At 37.3% G+C, this 16,206-nt stretch overlaps 1 protein-coding gene across 2 annotated transcripts in view; it reads left to right on the forward strand.

Moving 5' to 3' along the window:
• ARID2 (AT-rich interaction domain 2) overlaps positions 1-16,206 on the forward strand; it is a 92,819-nt gene that overhangs the window by 74,000 nt on the left and 2,613 nt on the right. For both annotated transcript variants that reach the window (XM_064422505.1, XM_064422506.1), the window contains 5 exons: positions 5,063-5,211; positions 10,766-10,904; positions 11,007-11,092; positions 15,316-15,439; positions 15,531-15,622. In XM_064422505.1, the coding sequence (XP_064278575.1) occupies positions 5,063-5,211; positions 10,766-10,904; positions 11,007-11,092; positions 15,316-15,439; positions 15,531-15,622 (590 nt within the window). The remainder of the gene's footprint in view (positions 1-5,062; positions 5,212-10,765; positions 10,905-11,006; positions 11,093-15,315; positions 15,440-15,530; positions 15,623-16,206) is intronic.

Consider the following 16,206-nt stretch of genomic DNA (forward strand, 5'->3'; position numbering starts at 1 on the left):
TGATAAGCAGCTTCCTTTTCCCTGACTTTTTTGAAAGGCAGCAGCTGAGGAACACTTTCTTTCACTTGAGCATCTGCATTGTTTTATCCTCTCCAAAGTACCTACGTATATATTGGCTGTCTTGCAGAAGAAAAAGGGAGAGCGTGGTTTTTACTGCAAACATTGTGAAATTTATTAGAAATACAGTCCAGTGGAGAAAAACAGTGAGGGACAGAGAATAAAGGGATATTAGCTATGGCAAAATTACATAGCTGCTGAAGCTTTTAGTGTGTGGTTTCCTGTTTGCTTGTTATCAAACAGCTTGTATTTCAGAGAAGTGTGAAAGGGAGAGAAGAAAAAAACTTGTATTAAAGTAAAACCAAACAGGAAGACTGAAAAATGAGGTTCAGGGGACAGAAAAGGAAGGATAATGTTGGTTATGCAACTGCAGTAGGATTAGCTGTCATGAACTAAGAGAGGAGAAAGGGAAGATGCTTGAAAATAAGGGTGAGCAAATAATTCAGGAGTGGAACAACAATCTGAAAACTAAAGAAAGCAAGAAAGCATTAAATAATCCTTAAGGGAATGTAGAAGTTACGAGAAATTTGTTTCCTTATATGAAAGGTAGTTTGAAATGGGATGGTACAGTGTGCTTGGGGAAAAAAAAGTTAATTTAATTGGCCTGTTAAAATTGTATACTGGCTGTTCATGGGATAAGCCATGTAAGTGCCATTAAGTTAAATTAGACACATACAGGTTTCTTGTGTACATACTCTGAGATTATTCCCTATTAATTGTATACCCCAGCAAAGCTTGTTGAGAAATAACTGTGTGTATACTGAATATCTAAAAATTTCTTTCCATATTTTGCATTATGATAAAAAGGGGGGGTCTCTTAGTTATGTCAGAATAGGTACTCATGATGCACAGGGTATTGCAATTTTGTTCTTATATCTCCATCTATATTTTGTAAGCTGATGAAATGTACTCTTGAGAGGAGACAGAACTGGTACTGTACTTTTTTGGCTTCCTTTTATTTTGGTGTTCTCTGTTTATGGTTTATTGCGTTCCCGAGGCATTGTGCTAGACTGGTGGTTGAAAAAGAAATGAGCAATTACCTATCTGTATACTTTTCTTTGCCACATTTTCTTATTCCTCTTCAGACGCCTCCAAAACATCTGTTGAACATAGCCATGTTGGTTTGTCCCAATTGGTGTGTGTTTTAAAGGAATGCTCTGATATTACGCCAAGTTCTTAGAATTGAGCCTACCTGATGTAAATTGCCTTGTCTGGCTTTTAAAGTAATGACTTTCTTGCTCATCACTGTCATTCCCTCACAAACAATGCATGCCCTTTCTCTTAAGGCTGCCCACTTGAAACATGCTTGTGCTGAAATTATTTAGGTGGCAAAATTTGTATGGCATTGGCTGTTTGCTCCTGCTCTCTGTTGACTGGAAAGCTGAGAATTACCATGCACCAGAAAGCAGGTGTGTAGCTCCAGGAGGTGTAATTCATTCCTTGCCACAGAGCAAATGAGTTTCTCAGCTGGAAGTAGTGAAATACAGAATCTGTGTGCTTTTATTGCCCTTCACTTGTGGAGCACACTGTTGCAAGGAGACATAAACTTCTCAGTAATCTAACAAGAAAAGAACATTTATTTTGGTGCCTACTTATCCACTTGACCCCCTTCTCACACTCAAATTCTGCTCCATTTGTTTTCAGCTTATGTGTTTTTATAGATGTATTCATTAGCATGAATAAGCTAAACAAAATTCTGTCATATCAAGCTGTAAATCCTGTTATACTTTAAAAGTATTTTTACTAATAATTAACTGTTTCTTTTTAAATTACATTTATTTACAGTGGCTGTGCATGTATTAGTGGTGGAGAAAAAAAACGCAGCTTAATGCTTTTAAACTGCATATGGCTCTACAATGTCAACAGAGTCCCCAACACGCTGGGATGCACAGTGTTCTCTTGCTGGTGGCATAGCAGGCCTTTTAAATAGAATGTGCAGATATCATGATAAAATAGTTATTTGTTCATGCATAAAGGGAATAGCATCACTGGTTCTGTCAAATGTAAGTGGAGGCCACATCTGGCCTCACCTCAAAGGTTTTGTTATTCCTACCACACAGGGAGCTTCTGTGCCCAAGTGTAGGAGCTCTTGTGCATAAAATTCAATGAACATCTTAGTAAACAGTCCATTCTAGTTAGCAGAAAGTTCTTAGTGGTACTCCTAGTTATGACTAGGCTGAATTTCCTCCTCCTCTCCAATACCTCAGTCTAAAGTCAGCCCAGTCTAGATATAAAATCTCTACCTGCTTATTAAAAGTAGGCTCTAGTATCTGCTCTCTGAGCAGACTTTACAGGCATTAACAGTTTGTGTACTTTGGGGTTGAGTGTAAACCCTGCTGAGACAGATGATGCTGCTCTGGAGGTACCTCTCAGTCCCAGGATCCTGTGAGGAAAGGGCTAAATGGTGGCAATTGCAAATTGTATAATGGAGAGATCTAATTTGGTTATAAAAGGGTGTTGTGAAGCACTTTCAAGTGTAGCAGGATACTGGGTATTTGTTTTCTTGGGAAATCTGGATTCATTAAATGTTTTACTAGAGGAGGAAATTCTCTGGAATCTTTATGCCCCAGGGAAAGACTTTACTTTTCCTAGACTTAATTAGGGAAAAGTTAATGTCTGTCATTGTTTAAAGAAATAAGTGAATTAACATAATCATTGCATATGAGCACTGTAAAAGGTAGCACTAGCAAGTATTTCTAGATATATTTCTGTGAGAAAAAGGAGTTTAATTTCTGAAAAACAAAGGCTATACCTTATTTTAGTGATATCCCATGCATTACTAAACTAAACATGGCAATAGAGGGAAAAGGAAACCAAAAATTAGCATTGATTTTTATTAATCTTTCTGATCTCTTGAATAAAGAGAGGAAAGCTTTGTGATGTTTGACTGTAAAGCTTTCATTTCTGAAATAAAATGAAAAATGCTAGGAGCAAATGTAACTTTGCTTTACATGTTGATTAAAAAATATAACCAAAAAAGCTGATAGGCAAGCAGTGGATTTGTCTTAAAAAATGCATGGAAGTTGTGTCCACCAAGTTTGAGTGAATCTACTTGACAGTACAGCAGTAAGAAGAGAATTGTAAACAACAGCAACTATTTTACATGTTTGTTTTCAATTTATTAGCTTTTTTTTCTCACAGGAAAAAAAACAAGTGGAAAAAAATGGGAGGAGACACTGAATGATAACTTTGTCCTGAAAATTTATTTCTTTTTCTGAGCTCTTTCATTTTCAGCATGCAACATTTTGTGTTGTATATCTCAGATCAACTTATTTAAAATAAACAATTTTTCAATGAGATGATATTAAAACCTTTGAATACCACTAGGAGAGCTTGCCAGAGAAACCCTTGAGAAAATTCATAATTCTAGATTAATTGCAGGGTTGGCTTTGAATGGAGTAAATAATACATGAACCACACATTGAATGATGAGAATTAAACAAAATACTGAATTCATTCAGTAAGCTCATTTCTCTTCAGAACATTAAATGAGACAGAAGTTCTAGAGGGATAAAAAGTCACATAAAAGACCATCAGAATGTGTTGATACTGGGGTGCCAAGTGAAGGTTGCGAAACAAGCTGTACTGCTGACACTCTTTTTTACTTGCAGCTTCATTTTTAAAATGCCTATTTAGGAGGATGTAGATAATAAAAGACTCCACATGTTTACCTTTTGTTAGAAGATACCTTGTGAAGGATTCATTACCCATTCTGTGAAATAGCTTAAAGGTCCTTAGGTTAAAATCACTGCTGAGTTCAAAATAGTTTGTAGTTATGACTAATGGACTCAAGTCCTTTCTTACAACTTTTCATATATGTGGATGGATCACAGGCATCATCAGTAGTTGTGCTGTATGCAGGAGTTTTGCAGAGTTTTTCCTTATTTTCATCATGTTTTATTGCTTGGATATGGGATGTGTTTTGCTTTTGATCATGCTGTCCCTTGGGTCGTGTTAGTATAGTAGTATACTAAGATGTAGTATAATCTGTGATTGTTATTAACTCACTACCTTGTGTGACTGCTGTCCACAATGCCAACAGAGATCAGCAGGAAGAAAATGTAAGTCGATATAAAAATGAAGTGTTAGAAATTGGTTTCTTTGTAGTGAAAGTCTAAAGTTACTCAGTAACAGAGCTGTAAAGATCTAAAGGTGTGCACCATTGGAAAGTGTTTGCTTGTAATATTCTTACACAGACTTGGAAGTAATTTTATTTGATCTCTTTAGAGTGTGAATTTTTCAAACAGTGGGGAAGAAAAGGATGTTAGGTCTTTATCTCTAAATAATATTCAAAAGCTTATTTTTCCTACTGTCATCATCCTTAAAAACTTCTTGCTGACCAGAGCCTTCCAGGAAAAAAAAAAAGAAGAAAAACAATATTCTGACACAGTGTTTTGAAATGGAAAGTTCAGCATTCAGTGTCCATTATTCAGAAAAAGTAATAAAATTTGTTTGGGTTTAGTTAGTTTATTTGAAAGATCGTTTTAGTTGAGTGTTAAGTGTTTTGTTATATTGCAAAGGAGCGAGGGGAAGGTAATTTTGCTTTCTGAAATGTTTCTGGTTTTGTTGTATACAAGTTGTACAGCATTGTCAGGCATTCTGAGCATGTGGTGCTATTCCCTATGCTGATGATGCTGCAATGCCTTGAGTTTGCATGAGGTTTTTTTTTCTGTTCTTAAATAACAAAGCATTTGAAAAATAATGTTAACCTTTGCTCCATTGGTGCCCTTGAGAAATGTCTTTGCAGACATAATTCTGTATTTGAATTTGGGCATGAAGTTTATTATTTGTATACTAGGGTATTCTGCATCAGTACTACGGTGTAAAAGTTGCATGTCCCTCATGTTTCTGTGTCTTACTAATGCTTATTCAGACTTCAGAGTATTAAAAATTGAACACCTGTGGTGGATTAAGGTGTAAAACAAAAAGTTTTTCAACAAGCAGTAAACTGTATGTCAAGTATAGAAATAAGGTCTGTTTAAAATTGTTTTAACTTTTTCTACAGAGCACACCTGCAACATCGATACCAACAGTTCAAGTACAGGGCCAGCAGATGAATTTGCAGCCACCTTCATACACTGCAGCAAGTCAACACGCAGAGCAAATGAAAAAACCTGGACAGAACTTCATGTGTCTGTGGCAATCTTGTAAAAAGTAAATGTCTCCTTTATTTACCTTTTACTGATATATAACAGATGCTTGTATATAGAAAGTGATTCTGCAAGTTCCATTGATTCGGTTTCCTTAAGTTACCTTATACTTTGGTGGTGGGGAAAAGAAAAAGAGAAAAGTGTTGAGGAAATTGAATGAGATCGGGGAAGGCAAGGCACTTAACTGCTCTCAGTTATACTTCAGAGCATAAAATGAGTATTACGTGACTTTCTTGGAGTATATTGATTATTTAGTAACAAAAAATAATTGTGTAGTTAGTTTAAAAGAATTCTGAGCTCTGAAGTTTGTTCTCTGTGTTGCAAATATAAAAATAGTGCCTGTACTGCAGTTACAAATCATGTCTTGACATTTTCTGGTGTTTCCAGTTTTGCAAGAGCAGGGTGTTGCACTTCAATGTCCTGGTCACAGTCTTATTTAGCTTATGACTCATTTTGGTAATTATACCATTTGTGTTCCGAAGGATGCCATTGTCTTGAAAGGAAGTAGTAAGAAACTGGGTCTTAAGACTAGACAGCCATGATTAATTTTTTTTTTTAATTTGCTTCTGTTGTTCTTAGAGAGGAGTGAACTACCAGACATTTAGATGGAGGATTATACAAACTTGATACAACTCTTATGGAAAGTTTGTGTGTCTTGACACTGACTTTTAAAATAACTTCGGTTTGTGTATATGCTTAATTTGTGGGCAGTGGCAGAGAGTTGGTGAAAAAAAGGCAGTTGTCAAATAGCCACTTTGAAAGCTGGAGAGAAATTGTGAGTGAAAAAATTTGCATAACGCATAGGATGGTATGAAAAAGATTGACAGCCTCATCGCTGTAGAATGACAAAGGGAGCATAAAGCTGATTTTACTGAAAGCTGGTGGGAAATTAAAAAATTTGGATGACAAGATGGAGAAGTTTAATTGTTTGTAATGGATAGTAAAATTAAGACATTTGAACAGAATTGTAGGAGTACTAAATGAGAGTTAGTATGAAACCCCTGAAGGTATAATTTCTGTTTCTTTCATTCCTTGCAAAAATAATTCTAAGATCATTTAGTTATGCAAGACATTCAGTCAGTGCAAGAGATCTGGCACTTTTTAAATCATTGTACTATTTTCACTTTAAGAGTGGTTTTTCTTTCTTTGATAGGTGACACTTCTCTATGTAAGAAATATATGTAAGGCTTTACTTACTCTGTAGTTTCCTCCCTTCCTGCTAGTAAATAGAACTGTAGTGCCACAGTCTGCTGGCTGCGCAGTAGAGGCATTAACTCGTGCCTAGGTATGGGTGGGTGCCATTGAGGTTGAAATGAAAGGCTGGGGCAGTGTCACACAGAAGCCTTGCCAGCTTATAACATGTCAAAGTTTGCTGAACTACAGTTTTAAAGTGTATTTCACCAACTTCATTCCATGTTTAAGGTTACGTAGGATAAGCTGTGTTGGGGCAGGAGGAGGAGCAGTAGTACTAGATTACCTTACATTATCAGTCTTTTTGTGGTCTGTCTTAAAACACAACTCTAGAAGGTTTACCTGAGACTGAGGTTGAGGGCTACAAAGCCATTGATCTCTGTATTTTGCTCCATGCCAAGTGTATTATTTCTGTTGCTTTAATTTATCTGGCTGTTACTTCTGTACTGCTTCTCATTAATGGTTAAATTGCATTCTTTTCAAAAGCTTTCAGAGATTTTTGCATTTAATAGATTCAGTTCATATGACACACAGCTCTTGTTTTTATGCTGTCACCTTTAAAATAGTTATTTGTGTCCCAGCCTAAAACCAGTTTAGATAAACATTACACTTGACCTTGTCTGTGGTGAAGAGAGAACCAAAATGTTAAGTTAGCATCTTCCTCAAATAAATATGTATTGTTCATTCATATTCCTTGAACAGCCTGATTAAAAACAGGGTATCAAATCTCCTGTAGGTTTCCTGGTTCACTGAGATGTAAAGAAACATCTGGAATTGCCACCTGTTCTTTTTTTTGTTTGTAGCTCTTAATCTTAGCTGCTTTTATTGAGTAGTTTTAAGTGGGAAACAAGAAGATTCTTTTGGGTGGGTCATTCGTCTGTCTGTGAACTTCACATTCACTTCTTGGTTTCATTCTCAATTGCTTAGCTTTTTTTTTTTTTTCCTGTAGGATTAAGCAGGCGGTTTCATCACAGCAGAATGATAGAATACTGGGGGTGTTTTGTGATATTTGTACCTAACTGGAAGGATACGACAGGAGGCACATTTGAAAAAATAATTTTCACCTGTTTCTCTATGCATGTTCTTTAGTTTAATTCTCAAAAAATACTAGCATTACATTTTCCTTCAAAGATGCAATGCAGAAGTCAGTGAAGGCCTTAAACATTATATTGTGAAGCAGGATAAATACGAATAAATAAAATAGCATGTTCTTTTCCTACTGACTAATTTGGCTGCTCCAGTCAGCAACATTCCAGTGGTATGTATTGATGATTTGATTTGGGTTTTTTTAGAACTGAATTAGGAAACATTAGACCAAGATTTTAAATGCCACAGATTTAGTAGTGTCTGAAAACTACAATGAGATGAGGCTGAATTATGCAAATAGTTGAAATGATTGGCCTCTGGCAGATCTGTTCACATTTAATATCTGAAGTGGAAGTACAATTCTAAGAGGTGTCAGTCAGCACATTACTTTCCATTAAGGATGTAACAGAAAGTAGGTGTTTTCCTTTGAACTTCAGCTGTCTGCAGGTACTGCTAATTGTATGCAGCTTAATTTAAAAGCTGCTGTTTTCTTTCACAGGCAGGCAGATGTCTGCTCTTGAATTGCTTTGTATTTAAAAAGTAAATTGAAAATGCTATTGAATCTCCAGTGCCTGTCAAGTCAACTGTTAATGTTCAATGTTCTGTTCAGCAGTTGAACAGAACTGTGGATGAATTAAGTGTGTAACAAGAGTCTAGACTGAACTGACCATGTTTTCATTATGTAAGCTTTTTTTTATTACAATAGTTAGGTGGTTTTTTAAGGAAAAATAGTTTTTCTCTGCAAAATGGTACTAAGTTTGAATTTTTTAGGTCAGTGATGGAAGTGTCTAACACTGAATATATTAAACAGTGAATGAGCCAACATAGCTGAAATAGCTTTATTTTTCTGAAGCTTTGCCATGTTGAATGAAATGTTTTGCACTGTATTTTGGATTTCACTTAAGCCATGAAATTTGTTTCATCTGTGACAAAAATTATTCATAAAATGTTTAGTGCCAGGCTTAACCTAATTCCCCTTTATTGTGGGAAGATCTTTCTGTCCTCTGAAAAACCCACTGTTCAGCCAGTATAGATATAAAACATTTTATTTTCATTTCCTACTATGGGTTATCTGGACCAACAGCAAGGGGCAGGTATTTCTCCTTCTCAGCTGCCCTTCAGTAAGAGGTAACTGGCATGTAAAAGGTAAATGCTTTTAAGGAGAGTAGTATTTATTATTTATTGTCAATGCAGAAGGTAATTGCTGTATTACAGGTGGTCACTGCAGTAGCATTCAGTTTATAACTTAAGACTTGTCTGTGGGTGAAATTAGTGTCAGTGTCTGTACCTGTACTTAGGATATCAAGTTGCAGGTATGTTTGCATAGTGGACATTGCTGAAATTAGTAGTGGGATGTGGAAGGAGGTGGCTGCATCAAAGCACTCTCCGATCTGTTGTTCATAAGCTGAGAGTGTGTGAGGGCAGCTGGTGGCAGCGACTTCCCAAATGGCAGCAGGTAGGTTTCCAGACCTCTTTGGTTCCAAACATTAAGTGGGTATTGATGAGCTGGGTTAGTTGTATTGAAATGAATTTTGAGCAGCTAAATCTTTAGGCCATTTTTTCTCTGTTGGAGTAAGGGGCCTAATTTGTAACATCTGAGATACATAAGGTGTGTATATATATATATATACACATTTATGTAGACTGAAAAAACCACAATGTTTTGAGTTGTTCACTATTTTTGTGTCGTGTCTTTTGAAATACAGCTTATATACGTTACACTAGCACATCATTTGTCTGCATGAGATTGGAGGTAGCTTAGGTTGCAGCAGTCATGCATTGGTGGAGCTTGCAGTCTTGAGAAATTCAGGTGAGGTGAGGAGTGAAGTCAGGCTCTTGAACTTTAAGAAGGCAGACTTCTAGCTGTTAGGGGAGGTTCTTGGGGACAGAGGAGTGGAACAGAGCTGGCAAAACTGGAACTGAACCTGGCAAGGTACACAGAAAATAACAGGAACAGCTTGTACAGGTACATTAATCAGAAGAGGAGTGTCAAAGACGGTGTACCCTTACTGGTGAACAGGTAACAACAAACAAAGCCAGCATGGCTTCAGCAAGGCAAAATCCTGTCTGACCAACCTAGTGGCTTTCTGTGATGGAGTAACTGCATCAGTGGTAAGGGGAGAGCCACAGAGATAATTTATCTGGACTTCTGTAAAGCCTTTGATGTGGTCCCCCACACATCCTTCTTCCTAAATCAGAGGGAGATGGATTTGATAAGTGGACTGGTAGATGAATTAGGAGTTGGTTGGACATTCACATCCAGAGGGTGCTGATGAGTGGCGAGGTGTCTTGATGGACTTCAGTGACACATGGTGTCCCTCAAGGGTCTGTGCTGGGAGCAGTGTTATTTAATATTTTCATTAATGACAGGGATGAAGGGATCTGCTGCCCCCTCAGCACGTGTGCAGATGACACAGAGCTAAGTGGTGCAGCTCACACACCTGAAGCACAGGATGCCATCCAGAGGGACCTGGACAGGCCTGAGCAGTGAGCCCATGGGAATCTCAGGGGGTTTGACAAGACCAAGTGCAAGGTGCTGCACCTGGGTTGGGCAAACCCTGGAATCAGCACAGGCTGGGGATGAACAGATGGAGAGCAGCCCTGCTGAGAAAGGACTCGGGGGAGCTGGGGAGGAGAGGCTGGGCATGACCCAGCCATGGGCATTCCCAGCACAGAGAACCAGTCAAGGGAGGTGGTTCTGCTCATCTGCTCTTCTTCAGTGAGACCACACCTGCAGTGCCACATCCAGCTCTGGGGTCCCCAACACAGGAAGGACATGGACCTGCTGGAATGAGTCCAGAGGAGGGCTGGCCACCAAGTTGATCAGATTTAAATAAGGTCTGAATCTGACTGCCAGTGGAGAAGGAAAATGGGAGAAGAAATACAAGATATTATCTTCTATAAATATATTACATATTTTTATGTATAAATATAAAAATATATAAAACTCATCTAGTTTAGCTGTTCATAGTTTGTTGCTGTATTTTGCTTGAATTGCAGAGAATGGGTCTGTTGGAATTAACATGCATTATTTCTTTGGTGAAGTGTAAGTAGAAAACAGAACCATGATATTTCAGTCAGATTTGGAAAAATCATACATTTTTTGGTAGCTGACTGGCAATATGTATACATATTTTCCCCTTCAAAATTTTGCAACTTTCCATTTATCAATACATGTCTCAATTCAGAGGAAAAAAAAAAAAGATTAACCACTCTGAGTTGATGTTTGTTATTCACTGGGAGAAAAAATAGAATTAAATTCTCCTCTCCTCTTCTTGTAGGTGGTTTCAGACACCATCACAGGTTTTCTATCATGCAGCAACCGAGCATGGAGGAAAAGATGTCTACCCAGGGCAGTGCTTATGGGAGGGATGTGAACCTTTCCAGCGGCAGAGGTTTTCCTTCATTACCCATTTACAGGTACAGATTTTCTTTCACATACTACATCAGAAAATAGTAGGAATTCCATGGTAAATTATTTCTACACTCTATTCTCACCATCTTTCTCTTTTCCTCAAATAGGATAAGCACTGTTCCAGAGATGCTTTGCTTGCAGGATTAAAGCAAGATGAACATGGACAAGCAGGAAATCAGAAGCCTTCCAATAAGTAAGAGACTTGAGCTTCATAAACAATAGGAAAAACAAGAGAATTTGAAATTATTGAAAGAGTTTGTTTATGACTTGCCTTATGAGGTGAAACTGTGCATGTGTAAAAATCTGTAATCAAATTTGAGGTCTGTTCCAGTAAGACCAAAAGGGGAATAGATTCTGATGTAGTTGCAGTTACCTTAAAAAAACAGTTAATTCTTTAAACGATGTGGGTCAAAACTCTATAATGAACATTGTTCTCAACATCTTCTCCTATTTTTTTGCCCAGCTGGGCAGCATTTTATAACTTTCCTTGTAACAGGGAAGTGCTTGTCATACAAATGGAAAGTTATTTATTGTGTACAGTTCATGTGTCACACAGCTGAGATGGATTGTCTTGTAACTTGCTGTATTCCTTCCAGTTTTGTGGTCTAAATTTGGGCTGATTTGATCCAGGGACTGTTGTGATAAATGTTCCTTTAAACAAGCAAGCAAGATAAATGATAAAGATTCCTCAGAGTCTTCTGATTTTGTGTTGCTATCTGAAATCAGATTTGGCTCTTCTCTTTCCCAGAATGATTTTGACCATCTGGAATTAATATTGCAGAGTGCAACCCCATTGGTGTGAGGTTTTGGGGCTGGCTGTGTTAGTAGTGGAGTTGTTCAAGGTTCAGTTACTTGTGTGTGTTAAGACCTGGCCTTTGTTAGTAACTGACTGGAACCACTTTAGATGTAATTACATGGTCCCGGGCAGATTTTTGCTGTTCTGTGGCTTGTAAAACTGCTACCAAGCTGCTGGAGGCAGCAGAGGAAGTCAGGTTATGAAACTGAGAAATTTAGTTTGAGAATCCTTTTATTTTTTAATATTTAAAAAAACATCTTAACACAGACTTAATATTGCTTTATGGGGCCTTGTTTCATTAAACTGAGCAACACTCAGTCCTTGGAAAACCACAGAAAGAAGAATTATGGTAATGTAGTCTTAAATAGTTGGTAAGTGAGAAGTGTAGTGCCGGCACTCTCTATGAACACTAGCATGATGTGTTCTTAACTCTGCCTTTTCATAATGTTCCATCACACAGATAGCACATTCCAGTAGCTAAGTGTTCTCACAAGCTTCTTTTCAATTTGCACAGGTACTCATAGGAGAAAAACTGTTTATACATATCCTCTTCTGAGGCAGAATTCCCTAATTAGGTCAGATTCAGAAAGCAGGAATTTGCACTCATAACCAGTTCTTGCTAACACGCTACAATATCACAGGATATTAAGGATGTGATTTCAGAACACACGTTGAAATGAAAACATTCCTCTGCTCAAAATAGGATGCTTTAGTCTTAAAAAGATGTGCAGATGTGTGGTGCATAGGGACATTGTTTAGTGGTGGATGTGACGGTGGGTGATATTTAGACTTGGTGATCCTAGAAGTGTTTTCCAGCATAAATGATTTTATGGTTCTGTTTTTACTGTCTTTAACATCCTTTGTTGCTTCTCACGGTTGTGCATTGCTTATGGTGAAGGAACTAGCTTTAGTGTTTGTTAGGTTGCATAGTAAATCAATTTAAAAAAAAAAAATGGTCATAGAACAGAAGAGTGGGCTTCCCACATGAGTGGCATCTATTTGCCTTACTGTCAGTGGAACACCAGTACAGGAGGTGGGCTGGAACAAAAGGAAGAGATGAGACCTTTCTCTGTCAGCACTCTGAGCAGTTAATACACTTCCTGTCTTGAGAAGATGTAAATGTTTCCTTTCTGTTACTTTTACTCTCCTCCCTTAACAAACAGGAAGATTTTAGGGAAGTGTAGTGTGTCCTGTCCCCCACGTTACCTTACAGCACTGCCCCACAGTTTTAGCACAGCTGAAAAGAGTATCCAGCAGCTACATGAGGGAGACAAGACTTGATAATTTGCTTTCCAGAATCAGTGACATGTCAGATGAAGCCCTAAGCTCACTCCAGCAGCTCACCTCAAGCTGTCTTAGAGGTTCATGTTTGAAAGCTGTCTTACAAGATCTTTGCTTAATTTACTTTTTTCTGACTCCTAGAAGTGTGTCACATATATCAGCTCACAACTGATACTCCATATAATTAAACTCTTGTATGGAGCTCTGAAGCAGCTGAAAAAAACCTGATACTGAGACAAAGCATGTTTAAGCCATCAACTTTCAGACATTTCTTACGTGAACTCTCTTCACTTAATCCCTCACTGTTTAGTAAAAATTACACTTACCTCGGAGACTTCAGATTGTGTTACGAGTGCTGGAAGTAAAACAGAGCACAATGTAACAGGGGAGGGCCCATTCCCTGACCATCCTTTCTGTCAACCATAACACCATACCCACTTGAAAAAAATCTGTAATAGCTTTTCTGGAACCAGATAGGCAATGTAAAGCTGCATTGCAGAATTGGTTTTATACCTTAATTCTGTATTTCTTTGCATTTCAAGTTTTATTATTTTAGCTCTTCTGGTTTTCAGAGGTAGCTGAGAATAACATTCTGAAAGGTCAGGTAGCATTAGCAGTTTAACTGTGTGTTGGCTGTAGCTTTATGCATTGGAATCCTTTTGGATTCACAGTGATTTTTTTTCCTTGTTGTCACTGAAGCAAAGGTGAATATTCTTAGTGCTCTGTAGGAGTGGGGCAGGAGATTCAAGAAATCTACATGTTTTGAGAGATACTTGCCCACAGATACAAGTCAGTTCGCTTGGTGTCTCAGTAACTTTTTATCAATTCCTTTTTTCTTAAAACTTAAAAAGAGAAGAAAATTTTTTCATATGTTCCTTAATGCAGTTGTCCCTTTTTCAGTATTTCTAGAATAGTAATTCAGCTTTGTAAAATGTGATGAGATAACTGTTAAAGAGAGACATTCAGAACAGCCTCCACTGATGAATCCTTGTACTTCTCAATACGGGGAAAACAAAAATGTTCCAGAAATTAAAAATTAAGAGAATGATTCTTTTACTGTGGTACTGTTTTCTATAAACATGTCACTGCCCGCCTTCTTAATTCGGCCCCTGCCATTCTCTTTTAACTTCATAAACCTTTTATTTATTTCCTATATTACATATTTTATTTGATATATTTTTACATAGTATATATTATTTTTGTTCGGGGAGGATGACAGAGTGATTATGAGATAAGGTGTCAGGGAGGAGTCTGTCTGTTACTACAGTAACCCAGTTTTTAGCTGGGCTTCCTTGCTGTTAGAACCTCAGATTACTAAGAAAGTCTGTAAATAGAGAATTCAAGTTTTATTCTTAGAATATTCACTTTCAGTATAACATATCTAAATTAAACTCCTACAGGTTTTCATAAAAAAAAATAAATAGAACATTTACATTTCATTTATGCCACATTTACAAGTAAGCACTACTTATGCTTCTTAACCAAGTTCTACTAGGGTATGAAAAGACTTCATAATAATATTGCTCAAAAGATTGAAGTGTGGTGATATTTTTCACCACTAATACTTCAGATTGTTTTTTAGGATGACATTATGACTAAAATCATTAGAAGTTGCATATTTATACATTGTGAACTCTGATGGCATGAATAATTTCCAAGTTTTTAAGTAAAATACAGCTTTGACTTCAGTGTTAATACTGAAAATGGAGAAATTGCTTCTGCTATGTTTGTTATATCCTGCTTAATTTATTAATCTCAGTCTAAAAGCTGCAGTAACAGGTAACTGGTTTTATAAACATTTGGTCTGATTTAACAGGTATTTGTTTTATGTCTTACAACATAACTTATTTTATATTGCTCCTCACTAATCACAGTTAATACATATTGTATATTGTCTTAGTGTCTAATGGTCCCAATGAGCTGTGTCAACTTCTGAGTAGTTACCCTTTAAGGACCTTCTCTGGCCAAATCTCAGATGGCATTTGCATGGCTGCTGTCACAGTTCCTGTCTGATAAAACATCCCTTTAAATTGGTGCACTTCAGGAAATGGCTGTGTTATTAGTACAATATATTACTTTTCCATCACAAATGTCAGGGGTGATGAGCAATACTTCTTCAAGAGAAGTGTTTTTTCACATAAAATAAAGTGCATGACTCTTAAGGGTTTACAGTGGGGCTTACCTCTGTGGAAGCAAGCACGTATCAGCACTGAATGTTAACAGATCTTTGTGTCTCTGTTCAGCTAGGTTAAAAATTGTAAAATAAACTTTCCAAGTTGTTAATTGTCTAGAAAGCAGCTCAAAGCTTATTTTTATTAATTCTTTCTTTACTAATGTAGGCAGCCAGCTGCAGGGGCTACTGCCTCTACTCCCAGAGCACAGAAGGCCATTGTGAATCATCCGAGTGCTGCCCTAATGGCATTAAGGAGAGGATCAAGGAACCTTGTCTTCAGAGATTTCACAGTTAGTATTGTTTGAACCAAGTATTAGATATTAATTGTTGCCTGCTACTAACTGCAAGGCTTTTACTTTTTTTTTGTCTTTACTTTTGTAGGATGAAAAAGAGGGACCAATAACTAAACACATCCGATTAACAGCTGCCTTAATATTAAAAAATATTGGTAAATATTCAGAATGTGGTCGCAGGTAAGCACTGTATAATTTTTCTGGTATCAGTGGGCACTGTTGTTTCTTTGGTTCTTTCCAGTACCAAACAATGGGTAGGTTTTACCTCTTTAAAAACCCCAGTAAGTATATTGAGAGTACAATTTCTCTTTCACTTCTGCACTGTGTCCTTCCCCACACAAATGCTTTGTGTCATCTTACCTAAAGACAGCATTTGTGATGCAGATGCTTGAAAAGTGGCTAGAAAATTTAGTAGGTTAAATTTTAGGAGCCAAATGAGAGAAGCCTTCGCTGTCCCTTTTCCTCCACAGCAGTACTGCATGATTCTGAAAATTAATTCTTGTGTAAACAACTTCCCACTGGCAGTACCATTTAAATTCAGTTGAGAAAGGGGCAAAATGAGCTCTTAGAAACACCATCTTAAGTTGTACAGGGACACAGTTGTGTTTCATACTTGCTGCCTCTCTGTTGCTTTCCTCTCCAAACTTGGGTTAATGCTAATAAATGACCCAGCTTTCCTTTTACTTGTAGAAGATCCTTCAGTAAGTAAACAGTCCAATACTGGCTCATGGTACTAAGCAGGAAATGCTCTTTTGATAAAAAGT

This window comes from Passer domesticus, chromosome 5 (assembly GCF_036417665.1).
Source record: "Passer domesticus isolate bPasDom1 chromosome 5, bPasDom1.hap1, whole genome shotgun sequence".
In the NCBI taxonomy this organism is placed as follows: Eukaryota; Metazoa; Chordata; class Aves; order Passeriformes; family Passeridae; genus Passer; species Passer domesticus.